Here is a 24,305-nt window from a genome sequence, read left to right on the forward strand (position 1 = left end):
CAAATAAGTTGTTTACCACTCATTATTTACTCAATTCCACTATATATGTTCTTGAAGGGAACTCCTTGAAAAGAAATTAAACAGGCTGTTAGTGCCCTGTCAAACAGACTGAAAGAAGTTCAATATCAATCTTAAGTATTTAGGTCACAAATCACCATAGTACATAGGAGTACAAAACCCCCCACAACATTAATAAGAAACAATATAAAGGATTTAAAAGTGGACTTTGCTCATAGCCATCCTTTAGATGGACTGCTTAAATTTGAAGAATTATTTCCACTTCCTCCCTTTTCTGACTCTCATTCCCTCTTCCTCTAGTTTTCCATCACTAAAGCCCATGACAGTGAGCATTGAAGAACATTCCACTTAACACAGGAGGGGTTTCTTTTACAGTGAAAAAGAGAGATTAAGATGGCAATATTACTTCTTACAATTTAAGTAATATAAGTTGTCATAAATATAAAGGGAAGGGTAAACCCCTTTAAAATCCCTCCTGGCCAGAGGAAAAATCCTCTCACCTGTAAAGGGTTCAGAAGCTAAAGGTAACCTCGCTGGCACCTGACCAAAATGACCAATGAGGAGACAAGATACTTTCAAAAGCTGGGAGGAGGGAGAGAAACAAAGGGTCTGTGTCTGTCTGTATGCTGCTTTTACCAGGGACAGAACAGGAATGGAGTCTTAGAACTTTTAGTAAGTAATCAAGCTAGGTATGTGTTAGATTATGATTTCTTTAAATGGCTGAGAAAAGAACTGTGCTGAATAGAATGACTATTCCTGTCTGTGTGTCTTTTTTGTAACTTAAGGTTTTGCCTAGAGGGATTCTCTATGTTTTGAATCTAATTACCCTGTAAGGTATCTACCATCCTGATTCTACAGAGGCGATTCCTTTACTTCTATTTACTTCGATTTCTATTAAAAGTCTTCTTGTAAGACAACTGAATGCTTTTTTCATTGCCCTAAGATCCAAGGGTTTGGGTCTGTGGTCACCTATGCAAATCGGTGAGGATTTTTACTAAACCTTTCCCAGGAAGTGGGGTGCAAGGGTTGGGAGGATTTGGGGGGGAAAGACGTGTCCAAACTACGTTTCCCAGTAAACCCAGTTAGAGTTTGGTGGTGGCAGTGGATATTCCAAGGACAAAGGATAAAATTAATTTGTACCTTGGGGAAGTTTTAACCTAAGCTGGTAAAAGTAAGCTTAGGAGGTTTTCATGCAGGTCCCCACATCTGTACCCTAGAGTTCAGAGTGGGGAAGGAACCTTGACGTAAGTATTCCCGAGGCTTTTATAAATGACATTGATCTTATGATCATAGGTCATCATTGTTAGAAATGTACAATTAGAACTGTCTATTGTACTGGAAGGTAGTCATTCTTTTCAGACACTAACAATAGATATAATCCTGTCAGCAGGCATACAGTTTACAGTGCTGTTTCAGCTGACAAATGCTGAATTCCCAGGATGTGGCTTGGAGAAATGTATATGAGTGTATGGTTCTACAAGATTTTTATAAAGCTACATAGAGTACTTATTCTCCTGAATGCTTTGTGGAGCTACAGGTAGGTTGTACAAGAAGTATGGCATTTTGTAATTGACCATATCATCTGTCCATTATAAAGCAGGAGCTCTTATACAAAATATATACCTTATTATATTACCTTTTTGAAATCCTGATACAGAACTGTCCACAATCTGCCTGCTAAACATAAACAATTTCCACACACAAATTCCCTTTCTCCCAAAGACTCGAATCATTATGGAGAAGCAGTAGCCTCTGCATGGTTCAGGTTGTAACAAACTTTCATTATAAAGTCTTATTTTAACATCCCTATAATTTTGGGGATGTGTTTGGGCCCAAAGTTTCCACATTTACTCTTAAGGCAAAAGAATTCTGCAAAGCAGGAAGAAAATGTGTCAACTATTTTTGATTTACAGGTCGCAAAGAAATTGCCCTGAATTTGAAATTCTGACATTCTTTGTCTTCCTCTTTCTGAGAAATAGCTTGTTACTACCTTTTCAAATAGTTAAATCTCTTGGGAAAATTCATGCATTTCTTTATGCTTAATAGGAATGTGTTTGCTTATTTGCGAACATTATAAGATTTATTTAAGCACTTGGGTTTTGTAAATAATGTGATAAGTACAATGTTTGCCATTTATTTAGAAACCTGAACCAGTGTTTGAAATGGCAAGTGAAGTCTTGATCCCACTGGCCTGAATGGCAAAACTCCCACTGTCTTCAATAAGGTCAGGATTTCTCCCTAAGTTTTTTGGTTTTGAATTAGTAATAAGCCCACTTTCATAATAGTGTCTAACCAATTTTCATACCAAACTAATTTAAAAGTATTGCTAAATCAATGCAAACTAATTCAGAAAACACTGTATTCAGACAGATGCTTTTTTGGTAATATGACTTAAAACTTTTAATTTTGGATTAACAGATGTACAATGAATGGTGAGTATATTCTGAAAAGGAAATAACCAAATTAACATTTCAATTGTAACAATTTTTGGTTTTTTTTTTTCCCCACAGTATAAAAAGAAATTTCTAATAAACCAAATCTAAAATTATGTCCATTCTCTAGTGGAATCTACTCAAACAGATTCAATGTTTGTATGGTTTATGGGATTCAAGGGACAAACACTAATTCAAACAGACAAAAGTAAATGTGAAAATGCAGTACTGAAGATTGTTAATACGTCCCAGCTTTCAGAGTAACATCTTTACCATTAATATGCATTGCTATTTCAAAAATATAACCTTTTTTTGCTTAATATGAACCAACAACACAGAATTCTAGCATTAAATAGAATTTTCTTGACCCAGTCAAAATTACAAGACGTACAAAATTATTAAGACTTTAAAGGCTTTAAGTGCAGACAGCATGCATTGCTCAGATCAGTCTCATTGTTTGCGCTATTGAACCACTTCCAGTGATGCAAAACATGCAAAACTATGACACATGATGCTACAGGATCTGCTGAGTTGGTCCTGTTCCTGCAGCAATGCCACTGATCAACCAATTCTTATGTAGCAGGTGCAGCGCCGCAGTACTGTAAGAAAGCCGTAAACCTGGTCTAAGAATTTTTGTACCAGTATAACTTTTCAGTTGGGAGTGTGAGATTTTATCTAAGTAGTTATACCAGTACAATCTTTAGTGTAGACATGTTTACATCAGTATACTTTCCCTTCCTTAACGGCATAACTGTGTCCACAGTACAGGGGATTGTACTACTTTAACTATACTGGTACAGTATTTGTGTGTAGACAAAACCTTAGTGAAAGGCAAATTGATGGTAATGGTGTAGTACTAGTCTGGTGGAACCAGTGATAATATAGGCTTCAATTTGTATGCTGACATGACATTAAAACCAGACCTAGAAGTATACTGCAGTAGCTATTGCCTATACTGTAGAACTTGCTGGAGTGAAGCACTGAACCAATTTCATCTCTGGTGTAAAGCTACTGAAGTAAATTCATCCCCGGTGCAACTTCATTTAACTACAATGGTTAGATACATGTAATTAACAAATATCAACCTATAAATATAGGAGCCTGTTTCATAAGCCATATCATGCTTTACTGTTCTTGATGCTCTTTTTGAAATATTAACATATTTATTACATCTCTGAAGCTGCAGCTTTTACTTGTTGTCTGTTGGAGTCAATTCGGGCTGGGATGTCTCTGAACCTGCAATACAAAAAATGAGAGACTAGATGACAACTTCTGACAATAAAACAACTTCTGACAATAAAACAATGTGGCCAAATGCTAACCTTTCACTTGCAAAAAATACCTACAAAGTCTAATACTTCTATATCTGTAAGTGACCGGGAGGAAAGACAATGCTACATGTGACGTTTGCAATGCATTGCTGCTCTCTGACCAAGAATCAATGCCCTGTAATGCTTCCTTATCCATTGCTCACTTGTATGCATCCTGTGTGGTGGAACAGTGGCAAAACAGCATCAGATATAGCAATGCTCTCCACACATGAAGCCAGCTATAGAGAGAAACTAAGACCCTGATTCTGCTAGTTCTGTGTGGACAGACCCTAGTGCATTTGCGGAAGTCAATGGCCAGTGGAGATGCCTAGCTGTAGATCTGCCACTTCAGCTGTACAATGCCCCTAAACTACCTCTGCCCGTGAAAGCACGAAGGGAGCCCAAGCAGAGCTGAACTCCATTTTTTGTGGAAATGTGTACTCCCTGTGAGGGGCCCCCATATTCTGATATTCAACTGTTCAGCAGAATCACAGTAGCTGTGCTCCATTTGTGAAGCTCCATACCCATTAAGGAGGGGGCAAAATTTTATAACTTGATTGTAATGTAAATTTACAGTCCTACTCAGTGAAAGTCACTTTAATTGCAGAAGAGCTCTACATTTGTAACCCTCCAGCCCCACTTCTATATACAAAGCTCACTCATAATACTACTGTTGCTAACTGTAACAAGAGGAGGAAGGGAACAAGATAAAAAATAAGACAGGGGAAAAAATGTTTGAGGTAGGGGAGGTAAGGATAGATAGAAAAAAGTAAGTGCTAAATACAAAAGTAGAAATAATCGTCCAAACATTTGTATCCCATATAATTTTCCAACTGATTATTATGTGGAATACCAAATTGAGAAGTAAAACAGCAATAGATGAACTTTAATAGCTTAATACCATGCAATAAAACAGTTTGTCCTCCCATTCTAACTAATCTTAGATGATATGGAATGGGTTATGTTTCATGTGGCAGATTTACATGATCACAATCTAGGGAAACTTCAATACCTGTGCCCTTTTAGGTATTTCTTTGCATAGTTGTTACTCAATTTAAAGTTGCAAATTAAAAACACTTCATTCTCACTGTCACTGCACATAACTCAAAACAAGACCCTTAACAATTTGACATAATACCAATTGGCTAACTACATCACCGACAACTTGCCATCTCTCTCACACACCATGGAACTCCAAAATCTAGATACTTTCTGGCAATTTACATAACACCAGTCAATGTGGTGGGTGTTTACACGGACCTGTCAGTTTATGTAGTACTTTGGGACTGTTACAATTTAAGGATGGTGCTGTAGCCATTAACCCAACTGGAACCCAGTAAATGTGCACAGCAATTATAATGGTAGTATCCTAAGTTCTAAATTATAACGTTGCCAAGCCTGACCCTTGCTGTGAAGTGGGAAGAGATGTACTGCTTCAGCACCACTGACTGGCAGTACTAAGCCTTTGAAAGAGTGTGGGAGGTGGAGGGGAGTGGAAGAAGGTACCGCAAACAGTCCTCCCAATGCAGTTCTATCAGCATGGTTGATGTTTAAATTCTATTTGAAGTCACACTATATAAATTAATTAAAAAAATAAAAAATAAAATGAAAAGTGAGAGAATCAAACAACAAGCCATTACCCTGAAATTCCTACATCATTGAGACAACATCTAGTCACACATACCTTGAGTCAGAGCTTGGCAGGTTAAGCTACCCTACCTAACCTGCCTCAGTTTCAGATGCACTACAGTAAAACAAACATTAAAAATTAAAACCATGCATGCTCTGAGACTCAATGTATGTGCCTTTCCTTCATTTCCTGAGATGCTCCTTCCTAGGCTCACACACAAACCTGCTTCTACTGAAAAAATTAAGTTGGAAATTTAATAATGCAGTATCTTAAATTTCCACATACAGAGACCCCAATAGTTGAAAAATTCAGGAAGAAGTGTTCTGTGTTAAGTAAAATCCAAAACCAAGAGTAATAAAAATATTAAATGTTTGTGTTAGGGGAAAAGTTTTTAGGTTGTTTCGTTGATTAATGAAGTCTTTAATTCTCTAAAGACAGCAATGGGTTCTGTGCGGATAGGGACTGGGGTGGCATACATGTTGAGTTTGAAGAGTGACTTCTTAGGTGGGGCACCTATTTCAGGTCCAGATTGAGATCTGGTTTCATCCTTTATTTTTGCAACAGTTTTTCTTTTGAATGACAATTTATATCTTTTAGCTTTCTGCTTCTTTTCTATTTTCTTCTGGTACTCACTTGGAGGAAGAGACTCTGCAAGAAATAATGCAGAAAGAACACTTTACTAAAGATGCCATAATAAAAATAAGTGTATAAAAAAACTGATTAAGCAAGTTTTAAAATTCTTAAACCAACCTAAATCAATTACCTGTCTCTAAACCTATTTATAATTACTGGCTCTGTGGATAAGGGGAAAGCAGTGGATGTGTTTGTTCCTTTACTTTAACAAAGCTTTTGACACAGTCTCCCACAGTATTCTTGCCAGCAAGTTAAAGAAGTATGGGCTGGATGAATGGACTATAAGGTGGATAGAAAGCTGGCTAGATTGTCGCGCTCAACGGATAGTGATCAATGGCTCCATGTCTTGTTGGCAGCCGGTATCCAGTAGAGTACCCCAAGGGTTGGTCCTAGAGCAGGTTTTGTTCAATATCTTCATTAATGATCTGGAGGATGGAGTGGATTGCACCCTCAGCAAGTTGGCAGATGACACTAAACTGGGAGGAGAGGTAGATAACGCTGGAGGCTAGGGATAGGCTACAGAGGGCCCTAGACAAATTAGAGGATTGGGCCAAAAGAAATCTGATGAAGTTCAACAAGGACAAGTGCAGAGTCCTGCACTTAGGACGGAAGAATCCCATGCACCGCTACAGACTAGGGACCGAATGGCTAGGCAGCAGTTCTGCAGAAAAGGACCTAGGGGTTACAATGGACAAGAAGCTGGATATGAGTCAACAGTGTGCCCTTGTTGCCAAGAAGGCCAATGGCATTTTGGGATGTATATGTGGGGGCATTGCCAGCAGATCGAGGGACATGATCGTTCCCCTCTATTCGACACTGGTGAGGCCTCATCTGGAGTACTGTGTCCAGTTTTGGGCCCCACACTACAAGAAGGATGTGGAAAAATTGGAAAACGTCCAGCGGAGGGCAACAAAAATGATTAAGGGACTGGAACACAGGACTTAGGAGGAGAGGCTGAGGGAACTGGGATTGTTTAGTCTGCGGAAGAGAAGAATGAGGGGGGATTTGATAGTTGCTTTCAACTACCTGAAAGGGGGTTCCAAAGAGGATCAAACTAGACTGTTCTCAGTGGTAGCAGATGACAGAACGAGGAGTAATGGTCTTACGTTGCAGTGGGGAAGTTTAGGTTGGATATTAGGAAAAACTTTTTCACAAGGAGGGTGGTGAAGCACTGGATGGGTCGGGGATTTTGAAGGGGGCAGGCAGTGGGCGGGAAGTGGGAGGGGGCGGATAGGGGGCAGGGACCAGGCTGTTTAGGGAGGCACAGCCTTCCCTACCCGGCCCTCCATACAGTTTCGCACCCCGATGTGGCCCTCGGGCCAAAAGGTTTGCCCACTCCTGGACGAGAGAAATGTTGTAAACAGCTAGTAGGGTGGCAGGGAGTCTTGCCAACTTGGGGGAAGAGAGGCGGAAAAGCTTACATGAAATGGAAATGAACTGTAAAAGTCTGGTGGTCCAAACTATATTTTTGTATTTAGTATCAATTAATAATGGTTGTGTGTCAGTGAATATGTAGCTTACAGATTACCATATAATTATTAATAGAAGATTTCTTGAAGTCAATCGTTGCTTATGAATGTTGCTCACTTTAAAACACTCAAATACACAAATAATAATGCTATATATTTGTAGTTTTATGGAACAGTGCATGACAAAGTGAGATTCTAAAGCATGAGCACTGCATAGCTGTGTTTTATTTATTGTTGTTGGATTTTTTCACCCTAACAGTGTTTCTTCTAAACCTCCAGACTCAAAAGCAGACAGGAATTAGTTTTTGCATAATGACACTGATTGATCTACCTATCATACCGGTGTTTTTTGCTGTGTTTGGGATGGAGATTTCAGTAAAGAACTAAGAGCCAAGTTCTATGTACCCAAGCCAGGATCCAGAAGAGTATTTAAACATTTGCTTAACTTTAAGCACGTGATTGGACCTGTCTCTTCAATCTCTTAGATAAATAAAGCAAGCAGAATTTAGCCACAAGACAAAGCCAAAGCATACTTTCACAACTTAAAAGATATACAAAGCCACTGACAACTTTGCCCTTACAATTAAAGTCACATGTATTTTTTAAATTGAGCCTGTATTGGATTAATTAGAGCAAAATAATAAAGTCAGTGTAATCATATTCAAAAGTAAGATGTGTGAGCGGATAGAGCTAATATTGGTTACTAACTTTAGATAACTGCTAAATTAAAGAAAAAAATAGTCACAATACACTTCACCTTCAGGCTGCTCATTATTTTTTGAGGTTTGCTGAATCTTTTTCTCCCAGTCATTACGCTGCTGAATCCAATCATCCCTGTAACCATTGCTAATCAGTTTGCTGAAATTTACTGGTTCGTTGTTTTTCTGACCAGGCCTATACAAAAATAAATAAATACAAATATATAATCAGACAAGAGTTCAGAAATAAAACATAAGAAAGAATTGGCAGCAACAGTTTTATTTTACAGAAAAGAGAATGGTATCTTATACCAAGTTCTTTTATATGCAAGTAAATAACAAAAACAGAAATGTCATTTATATTATTTATTTTTCCCAGGGGTTAATTAGCATAATATGAATTTAACATGCTTCTTATAAAATGTCATAAGGTTTGCATAATCAATCATAAATAACCACTGGTTTTTTATCATCATTAAGAGACAAAATTTTGTAGTCCTCATTCAACAAAACTCAATTAATGAGAGATTTGTGTGATCGAGGGCTGCAAGATCTGGCCCTCTAGCAGAATGGTAAAGTGAGATGAAAAGGGTAATTCATGTCAGAAATAGAGAAGTAAAGCAAATAAAGTCATTAAGTTCAAAAACTAGATTCCTAAGCAATGTTAACTCTAAGGGTATATCTACACACATTTTGGTGTGAGCCTCCCAGCCTGGGTGGACAGACTTGGGCTAGTGGGGCTCATACTAGCACTCTAAAAATTGCTGTGCAGACAGCGCTTTTAAATTGCAGTTCAAGCTCTGAAGCCCACGGAGAGGGGTGGGCTTCAGAGCATAGGCTTCAGTCCGAGCGGCAACGTCAAAGCACTGTCTAGAGAACTGTTTTTAGAGGGCTAGCCTGAGTCCCATTACCATGTCTACCAACCCAGACAGGCAACTCACTCTAAAATGCTGTGTAGAAATACCCAAAGTTACATAAATGTGGCATTTTCTATTCCCATTTTTGCTGTTAAACATATACATAACGTTTTTGTTCAAATTATTAAGCATAGATTATAAAACATATTGGGACTACACATTTATTCCTTTATGTTTTATAATAATTAAAGTAAGTATTCTTTTAACAACTTGAAACCATCTAATTATACACATAGCTATTTGATGTAATCGCATGTTCCTATCAGTTACCCTGGTTCTCCCTCCTATAATTTGTTATACCACTTGTTTCTTGTCTTAAATTAGATGGTAAACTCTTCAAGCGAAGATGGTAACTTAATGTGTCTACATAGAACCCAGACCAAACATCAGTCTCCATCTTAACTGGATTCTTTGTGCACTACTTTAATACAAATAGTGATAATGGACATTATGGTCCATTCACTGTATTGCATTGAGAACCAAAAACAAACACTATTTTAAAGTCTTGTGTTTTAAAAACACAACAACAAAAAAGTACTGGATGTACACAATAAACTTCATTGTAGGAACCTAAAAGTTTTGAATGTACTGACTTATATGTGCTTACTTTTTCAACTTTTGTAGTTACATTTAATGGTATATTCTAAAAATTAAACAACATGACTTAAGTTATTTATAAAACCATTTTAATATTTCAGATAGTACATGTGCTAGCCTGAGAGTCAAGGTAGCTCAGGCCCATTACAAATATAAGCCCTGATCCTACAAACATTTATATAGGTGAGTAAAGTTAAAATGTTTTCATAATCAGGGCCTTAGTTAATACAATGTGTGTGCTACTTACATAGGTGGAAAGTAAAGCCTATTTCCCCCGTGGAATTCCTTATTTGCAATAGAGGGTTGTATTCGGTTTGGGTATTTGGGGTTTATAGCAGGAAGCTTTACCTGTGTTAAAGAAAACATTGTTGTTAAATTAGGTTATGATTAAGGAAATATACATGATCAAGGGACATCAGAAAAAGGGATTACTTTGGTAGCTCTAAATATCTTCAGTATCTGCACAATTCAAGGTACAGTATTTCTAGCAGTAAGTTTAGGGAAGTAAATGATAAAACTGAAGAAAATTAGGTAACCTTATTTATTTATCACTAGTTATATTAGTAGGCTTTTAAGTGACACCACTAATAAATCTGAGCCATAAGCATTTCTCTCTGACAAAAAGAGTTGTAGTACATTTCTAACTAAAACTAAGCTGCCAAATTAAAATTTAGCAGTCAAAGGTTCTCATCACGGCTCAGTCCACTGCATGGAAGAAATGAAACAACTCTGAAGTAAAATCCTGGTCCTACTGAAGTCAATAGCAATGCTCCCTTTGATTTCAGTGGGGTCAGGTTTCATCCCTAGTTTAAGAACCACAGTCTATTTGGTTAAGAAACAAGGTCTCCCAGACAGTAATAAATCCATTGTAAAAAGAAAAGGAGGACTTGTGGCACCTTAGAGACTAACCAATTTATTAGAGCATAAGCTTTCGTGAGCTACAGCTCACTTCTTCAGATGCATATCGTGGAAACTGCAGCAGGCTTTATATATACACAGAGAATATGAAACAATACCTATTCCCACCCCACTGTCCTGCTGGTAATAGCTTATCTAAAGTGATTTCCAGCACAAATCCAGGTTTTCTCACCCTCCACCCCCCCACACAAATTCACTCTCCTGCTGGTGATAGCCCATCCAAAGTGATAACTCTTTACACAATGTGCATGACAATTAAGCTGGGCTATTTCCTGCATAAATCCAGGTTCTCACATCCCCCCCACCCCCATACACACACAAACTCACTCTCCTGCTGGTAATAGCTCATCCAAACTGACCACTCTTCAAGTTAAAATCCAAGTTAAACCAGAACATCTGGGGGGGGGGGTAGGAAAAAACAAGAGGAAACAGGCTACCTTGCATAATGACTTAGCCACTCCAAGTCTCTATTTAAGCCTAAATTAATAGTATCCAATTTGCAAATGAATTCCAATTCAGCAGTTTCTCGCTGGAGTCTGGATTTGAAGTTTTTTTGTTTTAAGATAGCGACCTTCATGTCTGTGATCGCGTGACCAGAGAGATTGAAGTTTTCTCCGACTGGTTTATGAATGTTATAATTCTTGACATCTGATTTGTGTCCATTTATTCTTTTACGTAGAGACTGTCCAGTTTGACCAATGTACATGGCAGAGGGGCATTGCTGGCACATGATGGCATATATCACATTGGTGGATGTGCAGGTGAACGAGCCTCTGATAGTGTGGCTGATGTTATTAGGCCCTGTGATGGTGTCCCCTGAATAGATATGTGGGCACAGTTGGCAACGGGCTTTGTTGCAAGGATAAGTTCCTGGGTTAGTGGTTCTGTTGTGTGGTATGTGGTTGTTGGTGAGTATTTGCTTCAGGTTGCGGGGCTGTCTGTAGGCAAGGACTGGCCTGTCTCCCAAGATTTGTGAGAGTGTTGGGTCATCCTTTAGGATAGGTTGTAGATCCTTAATAATGTGTTGGAGGGGTTTTAGTTGGGGGCTGAAGGTGACGGCTAGTGGCGTTCTGTTATTTTCTTTGTTAGGCCTGTCCTGTAGTAGGTAACTTCTGGGAACTCTTCTGGCTCTATCAATCTGTTTCTTTACTTCTGCAGGTGGGTATTGTAGTTGTAAGAAAGCTTGACAGAGATCTTGTAGGTGTTTGTCTCTGTCTGAGGGGTTGGAGCAAATGCGGTTGTATCGCAGAGCTTGGCTGTAGACGATGGATCGTGTGGTGTGGTCAGGGTGAAAGCTGGAGGCATGCAGGTAGGAATAGCGGTCAGTAGGTTTCCGGTATAGGGTGGTGTTTATGTGACCATTGTTTATTAGCACTGTAGTGTCCAGGAAGTGGATCTCTTGTGTGGACTGGACCAGGCTGAGGTTGGTGGTGGGATGGAAATTGTTGAAATCATGGTGGAATTCCTCAAGGGCTTCTTTTCCATGGGTCCAGATGATGAAGATGTCATCAATATAGCGCAAGTAGAGTAGGGGCTTTAGGGGACGAGAGCTGAGGAAGCGTTGTTCTAAATCAGCCATAAAAATGTTGGCATACTGTGGGGCCATGCGGGTACCCATAGCAGTGCCGCTGATCTGAAGGTATACATTGTCCCCAAATGTGAAGTAGTTATCCATTGTACTATATTATTCTGAGGTGAAAAATTCCAAACAACAGATACACTGAAGGTGGCCTCAAAACTGAGCTTTTGCCCTCTTTTCTTAATTATGTACAAGGAAGACCTGAAAGGTGGTGGTTTTTAAATTCTGCTTGTTTATTTACACTGCAAATTCAGGTTCAGTCTATCATAGAATATTCTTTGATACTTGGAGACCTAGTGAAATGGTCATATCAAAAGAGCCAAGAGAGTAAACAATGAGTAACTAAAGAGAGATAGGAATCTTAATCGGACTGTTTAAAACTGTTTGTATGTTTTAACATCTTTATCCAAAATGTTAATTAGCAAGTGAAGTTAAAGGAAGTCTTTGTTAAAGTTTCGATACCCTTGCCCCTTCAGTTAAGGTGTTGAAGTCAAAATAAATATCCCCCAAATGTCTCAGAGGTTCTTCAACAATAATAGAGAAGACCAAACCTGACTTTTCCAATAGTTCTAAGGTTAAAAAACATAGAAATAATGTTTTAAAACATTCTTTTAAGCTTCCTTTATACAGCATAAATAAGCTAAAAATGGCACAAGTCCAGTATTTAAAGGTCACCTCTAAGAATTTTTAAAATCTTTGTGTATTCTTTAGATTATTAGAATAAAAATTATATTTGAACATATTTTTATCTACTAAAATATCTTATGTAGCTAGTTGAAAGTCAGAGTTACCATGACAGTCCAACACACCAGAAGATATAGATCTAATCACTGCTATCATATTATTACAAAAGCTTCAAGACTGGATGATTAGAAGTGAATTTTTTTTGCTATATAAATTAGCTGTATACTACTGGGCATAGAGCCATACTGTATTAAGTTGGATCTGATCATTACAAGAAGACTACATATAAACTGTTAAAGTACAAAATAATAAATAATATTAGTGGTTGCAACCCTTACAATATATTTTATTTTTGTATTGTAACATTCATATGAAAATATAATTGAAACACTTCCAAAACAAATGCAGCTCATTCTTCTAAATACAAGTATATTATGAAGGTTACAGGTAGCCTGTGCAGATGTGATATGAGATGAGTGAAGACGAGTGCAATAAAAATGTGAAATGATTGAGCATGTACTAATTAGGAGGCCAGTGAAAGACAAGGTACAATGAGAGGTGGTGAGGAGAGGAGGAAGAGGAGAGATGAATATTTGTTGAGTCTGAGGAACTGGATCATTTCCCCTGCACCTCTATTTTATGGAGGACACCTAAGTCTAAGATGGAGCTTTTGTACTGATTCTGAACTGGAAAGACCAGGGGTAAAATCCTGGCCCGCAGTAAATGGAAAAACTTTCAATGACTTCAGTGGGGCCAGGATTTCACCTAAGGTGATGGATTGCAGCATCTGGTAACAAGTAAGATGATGGGGTTATTTCATTGTGGACAAAATGACCCTTGAAGAGTTGGGGCTTAAAAAGATGAAGAGATGGGAGACACTGTTGTTAACATGAAAAAAGTTTACATGAATACTAGTTTTATGTTGCGGTGTCTTTTACCCAGACCTGGGAGTTGTAAATTCTAGTGGTTTAGAATCAATCAGTCATTCTCCTACACTATCAAGTACTGAAAAATTGAGGCTCAGTTTTTCTAAGTAATTTGTTTGTGCCTTATATTTCAAAGTAATATGCTTAGGTGCAATGAATCTGTCTTATTGTTGCCTTCCTCTATCTCCATTACCAGCATTGTGAGTGTTTTTTTTTATTTTTATCAATTTAAATGTTCAATTGCACAAAATTATGATTTAAGCATTATTTTAATTTTTATCAATTTAAATTTTGACAGTTGTAGGAAATTATGCACGGTCACATGATGAGGGGGTCAGACAATAATTATTTAATGACAGTAGACATTGAGATTCAAAAAGTTAAAGTTTTATAACAGTTAAAACACAAACTGTCAACATCACTGCTCAAAATATACAAAATAAATAGCCTTAAATCAATCAGTATTTTTCTTACTTTGCCTATCTGTAAATTTTGATTAGTATTGATGGAAATATTTTTTCATTGGTATGTGTGTATATGGTGAAAACAACATATATTGAAATTTGCTGATAAAAATCTAATCCTCCCGACCCTACACAGAGAGTACCACAGAACACAGTTTGATATGGTTATGTATATTATGAACAGCAGATGGAAAAACAATGCATAATAGGAACATCAGATGGAAAAAAGAGAAGCCTAAACAATTACAAATAATAGGACAGGGAAAACAAAGTAAAGAGGTAGGCAAAACCCTACTGCTTTTGATTTTTATTAATCATTTTTTATTTGTCTTGAATTTCAACAAACAGCCACATTGCAGCTGAAGGCCAAAGCATAATTCACTGAAGTGCTTCCTGAAGCTTACTTGATGATGGACATGAGAAAACTAAAAAGCTGTTTTGCCATACTTATTGTGTAGTCTTGTGCTCAGACTGTGATCAAGGCAGATTCTCATATTTTCATAGTTAATTTTGATTCTCATTTTATATGCATTTCATGGGAAAACATGAAACAAATTGTATGTAACCATAGATTTCCTTAAATTACAAATGAAGCGCAGATCTCGGTTTCTCAGCTAGAAAACGGCTCATTCTTCATCTTAGGAAAATCTACATAAATTGGGATAGATGTTGGATTTAAGTTCAAAAATATAATTCTTCTCTTCTCTATGAAAAGTTTTTCCAACTGCCTTTATGCTAAGTATATATGAATAATCTGAAAGCCATTCAGGCAGCTAACCCACTTGGAGAAAACAGCTGTCTCCAGGGCTTCTCAGGCAACAGCCACCACAGCAACAACTCAAAGAAGCCAGACTAGAGAGAATGCTATCGGGGGCAATGAAGCCAAATGTCACTTACTTTTTGCTAAGGAGTACAGTTATTTACATTACTAATAGCGCAAAGTTCAAGCTATCACATGGGTGTAATTTGTAAAGTCATCTTTGTAAAAAAGCCAGAAATGGCTGAGAAATTTAAAAAAATGGAGGTTTACAAACTGAGAAACCCAGTGACAACCAAATGTGGTGATATTCTAAACAAAACAAGCTCTCTGCCATGCTTGCAGCTCTTTCCATTGCTTCACACTGACTGAACGGACATTGTAGGTTTCAGAGTTAAGTTTGGGGGTCATTGTGTGTACTGGTTCTGCTGTTGTATGGGTGGCTGTGTTGATTTCTGTGTGGATTGTGCTGTGCTGGGAAATTTCTTTTGATCTGTGATAGTGGGAAATGTGTGTTTGCAGTTGTGTGTGCTGGTTGTGTTGTTGCGTGCTTGGTTTTGAAGAACTCTGGCATTTAGGCCAAAGTAACTCAACATCTGTTCAGTCTCTCTCACAACCAATGAAGCTGTTGCATGAAAATTAGCTGTATAGTAAGGGTGGTGATTGGTTGAGTTATCTCTGATATCACAGTGATCTAGGACTCTTGGCATGGCATAAATAAATGCCTTGATGTAGCAGGGATGTAATTCATAAAAGTCATAATGGCTGAGAACTTAAAAATTGGATGGGAACATTCTGCAAAACCTAATGATGACTGAATCTGGTGATATTCTGAACAAAAAAGCTCTCTGTCATGCTTATAGCTGTTTTCATCACTTCACACTAACTCTACAGCCATTTTAGGTTTCAGAGTGACAAATTGTGAAAATCATGGAATCTTATTACTGTATATAGCTACAATATTAAAAGCTGTGTAACTGTGGTTCACTATTACTATATTTTAAAGTCTTTTTTATGCAACAGTGGGTCATTTATGCACATTCCAGTGTAAAGTGTTCCAACTTTTTTGAAGAGAAATTGACAATTAAAAAATGCTGTAAATAAATACATTTCTTTACCTATGTTTTTAAAAGCACCATCAATTACTAAGTAAAATATATTTTTAAATGCTCACATTTCATTATTTATGCTCCGCTTATTTTTGCATTTTCCTTAGCAATGAAGTTGATTCCAATGGGTGAAATTCCTCTCTGTGTAGGATGTCAGCACAAAATTTATGCATCATTTCAGTCTGAATAAGTGGACCACAGGCCTTGTGCTAGCCTTTTGCATAGGAATTTCACATTCAGGTTCTTAGTTTCATATATTACCTGGGACTGATTGTTTAAAAACAATTGCTTTCACTGAAGTTTTTTAAAACTGTGGAGGTGAGTCTACTGGCCTTATATTTTATAAAAATGTGTCAGAAGCACTTAATTTTCCTCAGAATAAAGGATAAAGAAATATGAGGAAGCAAAGAAATTTTAAGGTATCTATACATAAAACCTACATTTTATTCTTAAACCTTTTTGCTGTTTCTTCTCATATGCTCATATTGTAAATAATGACCTTTCCTATGTGTTAAATAAAAATAGATGAATTTAAGATTTCTATTTTTAGCAACAAGAATGAGAGAGGAAAGAAAGCTGAGTAGTTAAAGTAGTTCAAATAAAAATCGGTAGTAATATTGCACATCTCTGTGATTTAGTGTTAAAGCCCTATTGAAGTCTAGGAGTTCTCAGATTACACTTTAGAGCTTTTTAAAACTAGTTTTTAAATTGTATGATGTGTCCTGCTAACCATATATAGGAGGATTCTGACATAATTTTACTACTGAGCTCAAATATAGTCATGGCAGAAAAACGGTTTTGTCTTCCAAGGTAACGGAGCAAGTCCAATAGTTCACTTAGGAGCTTATTCTGAGTTCCACTGCATATCAGTTGGGAATAAAAGAACAAAGATAGAAAGGGCCAAAGCACAGAACTGGTACACAGGAGATTTGAGTTTTAGTACCAGCTGTGTCACAGACTCCCTTAGGGACTTGAGCAAGTCACTTACTCTCTGTATCCCAGCTTTCTTATCTGTAAAACTGATGACAATGACTGCCCTACTTTACAGGTGGTGAGGCTTAAATCATTAATTTTTATAAAATGCTTTGAGGTCCTTGAAGATAAGGCACTGTAACAGTGCAAAATAACTATTATAAAGCATGTCCAAAAAAAGGAAGAAGATTGACTGAGTGACAATGACCAGGTTATCCTTTTAAAAAAATCTTTTTAACCTTTGATACTGAACTTAGTTTTTAAAAAAGTGTTAGACAATTGTAATTATAACCACATAGCTACCTCTAAATTTTGTATAAAAGTGATTTAAAAATGCATAATTCCCAAGAAGCTGTTTACAATACAATGTAAACTGTCCTGTACATAACAAAGTTAGCAGATGAGATACGTTTTTAAAAAAAGAAAAGAAAGCAAGAGTAACTTTAGCCCTAGAAGAAAGAAAATTTTAGCAAAGAAGTTGAGACGGTCAAGTGCAGTATTATAACATAGATTAAGTCTGCTTTTGGGAACAATACTTTTTGGAAAGGCAATTTATACTTTTGGACAGTACTGTAAAATGATTACTGCATGAGGCAAATTTCTTTTCTGTCAAACCACACCCCTATTTTAGTGATATACGCACCTCTTTTGTGTTGCCCACATGGACCTCAACTTGAGCAGCATTTTCCTGATAGGAGAATTAGCGAATATTGTAACTTATGCAAGAGACATGATTTAAGATGCTTGCCTTTTGTAAATTGCAATAAATTTTACTGATAGTTATTGCAAAATTTGACGTGCAGGGTATCACAGCTAAAATGGGGAAAGAGACCAGCCTGGAAACATTGTATCACTGCCTTAGGGAAAACTAATCCCACTGAAATACCCTTGCATACCTCTCAATCTGCCAATGCTCACTTGTAAAATAATGGCAAGGAAGGAGCAGGAGGAAAAGTTACATTTCAGGATGGTTATTTTTAAAAAAAAGTCAGTACCAATACCTAACTGTCAAATTTCAAAGATTCAGAACAATAAGGCAGCATGATTTAGTGGCTGGGGAACTACACTAGAAGTGGGAGGATTGGGTTCTATCCTCAGCTCTGTCGCTGACCTAGTGTGTAATCCTGGGTAAGTCGGTTCATCTCTTTGTACATCTGTTTGTCTTCATTGCCCATTTAGATTGTAAGCTTTTTGGGACAAGATGTGTGTCTTTCTATGTGCCCACACAGTGCCTAGAATAACAGGACTCCAATTTTGATTGGGACAGTTGGGTGCTACTGTAATGAAAATAATTAATAATGTGTTAATCATCAGTACGCTGTTCATACTCTGTTCAGCATCTCTTTCCTTTAAACTTTGATTCCATGATTTCTTAGCATTCCTCATGCCTAAACAATGTGAGGTCATCATGGATGAAATCTAGCTGGTTTAATTCAACTTATAATATGAAATCTAAATAAAATTGAAAAGATGCTGGTGGCAGAGAAACATATTGAAACACTGATGGATATTACAACTGCTCCTTCCAATGAACGGGTAATGTTCAGACTATTTCTAAATGGTTCACAGTTTCCAGGTCTTATTGGATCCTTCATTGCAGCTTCTCTGATATAGGCCTCATCGCTACAATACATGTTTTGGTTATTTTCATGTTGGACTTTGAAAGATTCTCAAAGTGGGTCTTAGCCTCTTACAATAAGATTAGTGGAACTCTGCTAGCTCTTAGGCTTTTGACTATTAAAGGCAGTAGTAGCAGGGCTGAGAATGTTTCAGGCCTTAACTGGTTATCATGCATCAACTCCACTCAAGTCCAAATCCTCCTCTCCAAATAGTTCACTTAGTTCTGATTGCATAAGATGTGAAGCTCCTACTAGCAGTAAACCAGAACAAGATGATTAACATGATAAAAAAGCATTAAATAAAAATGAAAGAAAAGGTACAAAGTGAAAGACATCTCAAAAGATAATCGGTAAACTCTGAATAGAAGTAGGTGATAGAGAATCCTACAGCATATCTTCTGAGAAAAAAAGAATTATAAAGGTAAGTAATTTTTTCTTTAAAAATATAATCTACACAGGATTCTCACTCCTGAATAGTAAAAATTTGAGGGATGTCTGCCTCATAGAAAAATAATACAGCTGCCACAATAAGGCCAATGCCTATAATATGACCTAGGAAAGTATAATTTTTTAAAATAAATACATATAGAAGGCTACCTCTCAATAAATAACATCAGACATAATTAAAATCTTTAGAATCAATGACTAGTCAAGAAAGTTGATATAAAAGTTGGCTAACTGAAAATAAGAAACAAAAATATTTGGGGATGGGTGAGGAAGTTTGGCTACCTCTATTTGTGAACAAGTTCTAGGGTTCTGTTGAAACTGAATTCCTTCTTGAAACCAGAATACAAGCAATAATTATATGTAAGTATGCACAGAGATCACCATGTAGCTGCTACATATATGTCTGTGATGGAAACATTCCTGAGGTAAGCAGTGGTGGTCATCTTATCTTGGATAGAGTATTGACATGGTTTAGCTTTATGTCAGCCAGGTCATAGTAATGAGAAATGCAATCACACAGAACTTGAAGAATATTGGCAGGACAATATGCTAGGTAAGGTGGAACTCCAATATCACATTGGAGAGGAAATGAAAATGAGTCTGTAGCAGTACCATGCCCTTATGAAATTTGGCATAAGGCAGTTCAGTCACTACAGCCAGAAGTTTATTTAATCTATGAGCTGAGGTCACTGCCACCAGAAAAATGAAGTTCCATGTAAGAAATTCTTCTATGTAAATTACTTTAGGGGTCAAGAGAACACAAACCACCTGCCTGTAGACACCTTGCCTACAGATCTCTATCATGACAGGAGCTACCAAGTTAGAGAGAGAGGGGGTCTGGAAATGGGATGGAACAAGGTGTCCCCGTTCTAAGTGATTATCTGAGGCCAGATTCTCAGCTTTATTGGACTGAATTTGGCCATCTGCAGCAGAGCTGAGCACCTTATTTGTCTGAATCACCAGGAAACGCAAGATAAAACATAGTCTCGTCTAAGGTCTGCCATTAGCTTTGTTACAAATTGGATCAGGTGGAAGGCATAAAGGAGCTTCTCACCCCAGGGGATGGAGTTGTCACTTGCTAATGTGGTCTTTTCTTGGTGTCATTCATAATGTAACTTCTTGTTCCAGTAAATGGTGAAGAGATTCACCTTCAGTGTAGCCCACTGAAAGGTCTGACCCCCCCCCCCCACGCACACACACAGTGATACAGAGACCACTCATGAAGATCTGTCATTGTTTGACTCAGTATGTTTGTGATCATATTATTCTTCTCTGCTATGCATATGACAACCAGGATTGTCTTGAGACAGAATGCAATTCCACCTGCAAGGCTTCTGGATACAAGAAGCCCTGAGTCTCACACTTCCTAGTGCCCTTCTCCAATATAGAATGTGGTGGCCTGCTTCTATGTTTGAATCAGGATCACCTTTTGGAGGCATTTTGAAGCTCCATACAGCATTCAGGATTAGAGCTGTCCGAAATTTTTTGGATGAATAGCTGATTTGCTAAAATATGCAGTTTCAGTTGACCCAAACCTATTTGCAAATTTGAAGCAAATTGATGAAATGAAAAAAAAAAAAGGAGGAAACCTCCTTATAAAGGTTACCCCAGTGGTTAGAACACTCACCTGGGCTGTGTGGGAGACACAGGTTCAATTCCCCTTGTGATGGGGTGTATCTACCCCGCACTGACCCAGCTGGGGCTAACTGCACATTGTGGGACGAAGAGGCAATGCCCCCTCACTCCTGCTGGGCAGGCTCAACCTGAAGACAGGATAGAAAAGGGAGTGACCCAGCTCAGCTTGGGCTGACTGAGGAGAAGAGTGGATGTACGCTGCCAGCTCCTGCCAGGGAGTTACTGGAGCTACAGACTGCGAAGGCCGAACCAGTGAGATCAACAGTGCAAACCCCATTGACCCTGGAGGATGAAAGTGAGCCAGAAAGCCAAGGTCCCCAGGAGAACTGACAGAGCAGGAACCAAAGGTAGGAAGTGACCTAGGAAACATGATTGTTAAAATAGGGAACTGAGCCAAACTGCAGACCACCGATTTCACAGGGCCCTGGGTTGAGACCCTGTGGAGAAAGGTGGGCCTGGGTCCCTCTACCCCACCCCACACCTACCACAGGGTGTGGGCACTGCTTAGGGACTTTAGCCGTTATGCCATGCTGCCCCAAGAGCAAGAGCATGGACTCTGGCCAGTAGGCCGCAATGCCCTGCTTTGTAGATTAGGACAGCAGTACCTACTCTAGACACTTAATTCATAACGCCTTATTGTGGCACGCAACCGGACACCCTGTGGCACTCTTCCTCTGCCTTATATGGAGCAGGAATTTTAACTGGGGTCTACCCCATTGCAGGAGTACACTCTAACCAGTGGACTATGGGATATTCTAGTGTAGAGTTTTCTCAGTCTCTCCTGTTGAAGCTGTTCCACTTTGTATGAGTAGTCATTAGAGCAGGGACTTGAGTCATCCACAGCCTATGAAAGTGCTCTAACCACCAAGCTATAGAGTCATTCTCTCACTCTTTTCCTGGACCAGTGACCATTCATATTCATTTGCTGTGACAATTCATATTAATTCACATCACATGCCTCCAGATGTCCTAGTGACACACATAGGTGAGCATAGCATCAGTGAAGAGAGAGCTGAAATCTTTAAGGACTGAGCTTTGTTCACTTAAATGTTTTGAGTCTTAAAAGTACCAAGAACCACCTTAGAATATGGCTTTTGAAAAAAATTGCAAATTGTACAATTGTATGATTGACATGGAACTTGAGCTTCAAGCTTCTTGCCAAAAATTGTGTTCAACAGTGTAATACTGTCCTTAACATTTAAGTGAGGGGGGATGAAGGTTAAAGAAAAGATCTCCCAGGCCCCAGTTTTCCTGGACATGGCAACTGTCAGAAACCCATCTTTCAATATCAGGAATAAGAGTTTCTCACAATTCAAAAGATAGAGACACAAAAGGTTGAAGAATCAGCAGTAGAGCCCAGAAGGGAACAGGAAACCTCAGGGGTAAAATGTTTTTGCACTTGCTCTTAAGGGTTTCTTTCTATGACTGGAGCAAACAACTTTTGTACCCTAAAGAATTGTGCCTAATGATTCTGAACTTTAAAATGGCACTTTGCTTTCAAATTTTTAAACCAAAGATTGTCCTGGTTCTGCAGAACCTTAGCTCTACCCTAGCAGCTAACTACAAATTATCGAAAGCATCACCATAAAATAAGGAAATGGAAGACTTATTGGAAATTCTTTTAAACAGCATTAAGAACCATTTGTAAAAGTTCAACTATATGGATTGCAAGGCCAAGAAAGTAGAATAAAAAATATTTCATGATGCTCTCTCCATTTTATTTACTAGAAGAATCTGTAGGAAGGAGAAAATATTTGGTAGGAGGGCATTCTTAAACAATAACAAGATAGCAAATCCTTATGAGAGGCAGGCAAAGAGGTAAAAGTTGCTATGAAAGTGGGGCATGCCATGATATTTCATGTTAAATGGAAAATACTTCATAACTGCCACCAGAAGAGATTCATGAACAAGCAGAGAAAAAACTCTTGAATCTTCCCCAGCCAAGACATTTTCTTCAGTAAAGGCAGACCATTTCCCCAACCTATACGAGTAGTGTTTGGATTGTAAAAAGAAAAGGAGTACTTGTGGCACCTTAGAGACTAACCAATTTATTTGAGCATGAGCTTTCGTGAGCTACAGCTCACTTCATCGGATGCATACCGTGGAAACTGCAGAAGACATTATATACACACAGAGACCATGAAACAATACTTCCTCCCACCCCACTGTCCTGCTGGTAATAGCTTATCTAAAGTGATCATCAAGTTGGGCCATTTCCAGCACAAATCCAGGTTTTCTCACCCTCCGTCCCCGTCCCCGTCCCCCCCCCCCCAAACTCACTCTCCTGCTGGTAATAGCCCATCCAACGTGACCAATGTGTATGATAATCAAGGTGGGCCATTTCCAGCACTAATCCAAGCTTTCTCACCACCCCCCGCCCCGGGGGAAAACACACACACAAACACACACAAAGAAAATAACAGAACGCCACTAGCCGTCACCTTTAGCCCCCAACTAAAACCCCTCCAACGCATTATTAAGGATCTACAACCTATCCTGAAGGATGACCCAACACTCTCACAGATCTTGGGAGACAGGCCAGTCCTTGCCTACAGACAGCCCCCCAAACTGAAGCGAATACTCACCAGCAACCACATACCACACAACAGAACCACTAACCCAGGAACCTATCCTTGCAACAAAGCCCGTTGCCAACTGTGCCCACATATCTATTCAGGGGACACCATCACAGGGCCTAATAACATCAGCCGCACTATCAGAGGCTCATTCACCTGCACATCCACCAATGTGATATATGCCATCATGTGCCAGCAATGCCCCTCTGCCATGTACATTGGTCAAACTGGACAGTCTCTACGTAAAAGAATAAATGGACACAAATCAGATGTCAAGAATTATAACATTCATAAACCGGTCGGAGAACACTTCAATCTCTCTGGTCACGCAATCACAGACATGAAGGTCGCTATCTTACAACAAAAAAACTTCAAATCCAGACTCCAGCGAGAAACTGCTGAATTGGAATTCATTTGCAAATTGGATACTATTAATTTAGGCTTAAATAGAGACTGGGAGTGGCTAAGTCACTATGCAAGGTAGCCTATTTCCCCTTGTTTTTTCCTACCACCCCCCCCTCCAGACGTTCTGGTTAAACTTGGATTTAAACTTGGAGAGTGGTCAGTTTGGATGAGCTATTACCAGCAGGAGAGTGAGCTTGTGTGTGTGGTTTTTGGAGGGGGGTGAGAGAACCTGGATTTGTGTAGGAAATGGCCCACCTTGATTATCATACACGTTGTGAAGCGAGTGGCCACTTTGGATGGGCTATTACCAGCAGGAGAGTGAGTTTGTGTGTGGGGGGGGGGGGACGGGGACGGAGGGTGAGAAAACCTGGATTTGTGCTGGAAATGGCCCAACTTGATGATCACTTTAGATAAGCTATTACCAGCAGGACAGTGGGGTGGGAGGAAGTATTGTTTCATGGTCTCTGTGTGTATATAATGTCTTCTGCAGTTTCCACGGTATGCATCCGA

At 38.6% G+C, this 24,305-nt stretch overlaps 1 protein-coding gene across 5 annotated transcripts in view; it reads right to left on the reverse strand.

Annotated features, from left to right (window-relative positions):
• Positions 1-2,447: 2,447 nt before the first annotated feature.
• C2H7orf57 (chromosome 2 C7orf57 homolog) overlaps positions 2,448-24,305 on the reverse strand; it is a 29,708-nt gene continuing 7,850 nt past the window's right edge. For 2 of the 5 annotated variants that reach the window (XM_073332735.1, XM_073332734.1), the window contains exons 6-10: positions 17,757-17,801; positions 9,952-10,052; positions 8,250-8,386; positions 5,867-6,038; positions 2,448-3,686 (exon numbers count right to left, since the gene is read on the reverse strand). In XM_073332735.1, the coding sequence (XP_073188836.1) occupies positions 3,617-3,686; positions 5,867-6,038; positions 8,250-8,386; positions 9,952-10,052; positions 17,757-17,801 (525 nt within the window). In that variant the 3' untranslated portion in view covers positions 2,448-3,616. The remainder of the gene's footprint in view (positions 3,687-5,866; positions 6,039-8,249; positions 8,387-9,951; positions 10,053-17,756; positions 17,802-24,305) is intronic. The other 3 variants (XM_073332736.1, XM_073332737.1, XM_073332738.1) reach the window with 3 other exon arrangements.

The sequence above is a fragment of the Lepidochelys kempii genome, chromosome 2 (assembly GCF_965140265.1).
Source record: "Lepidochelys kempii isolate rLepKem1 chromosome 2, rLepKem1.hap2, whole genome shotgun sequence".
NCBI classification, from domain to species: domain Eukaryota; kingdom Metazoa; phylum Chordata; order Testudines; family Cheloniidae; genus Lepidochelys; species Lepidochelys kempii.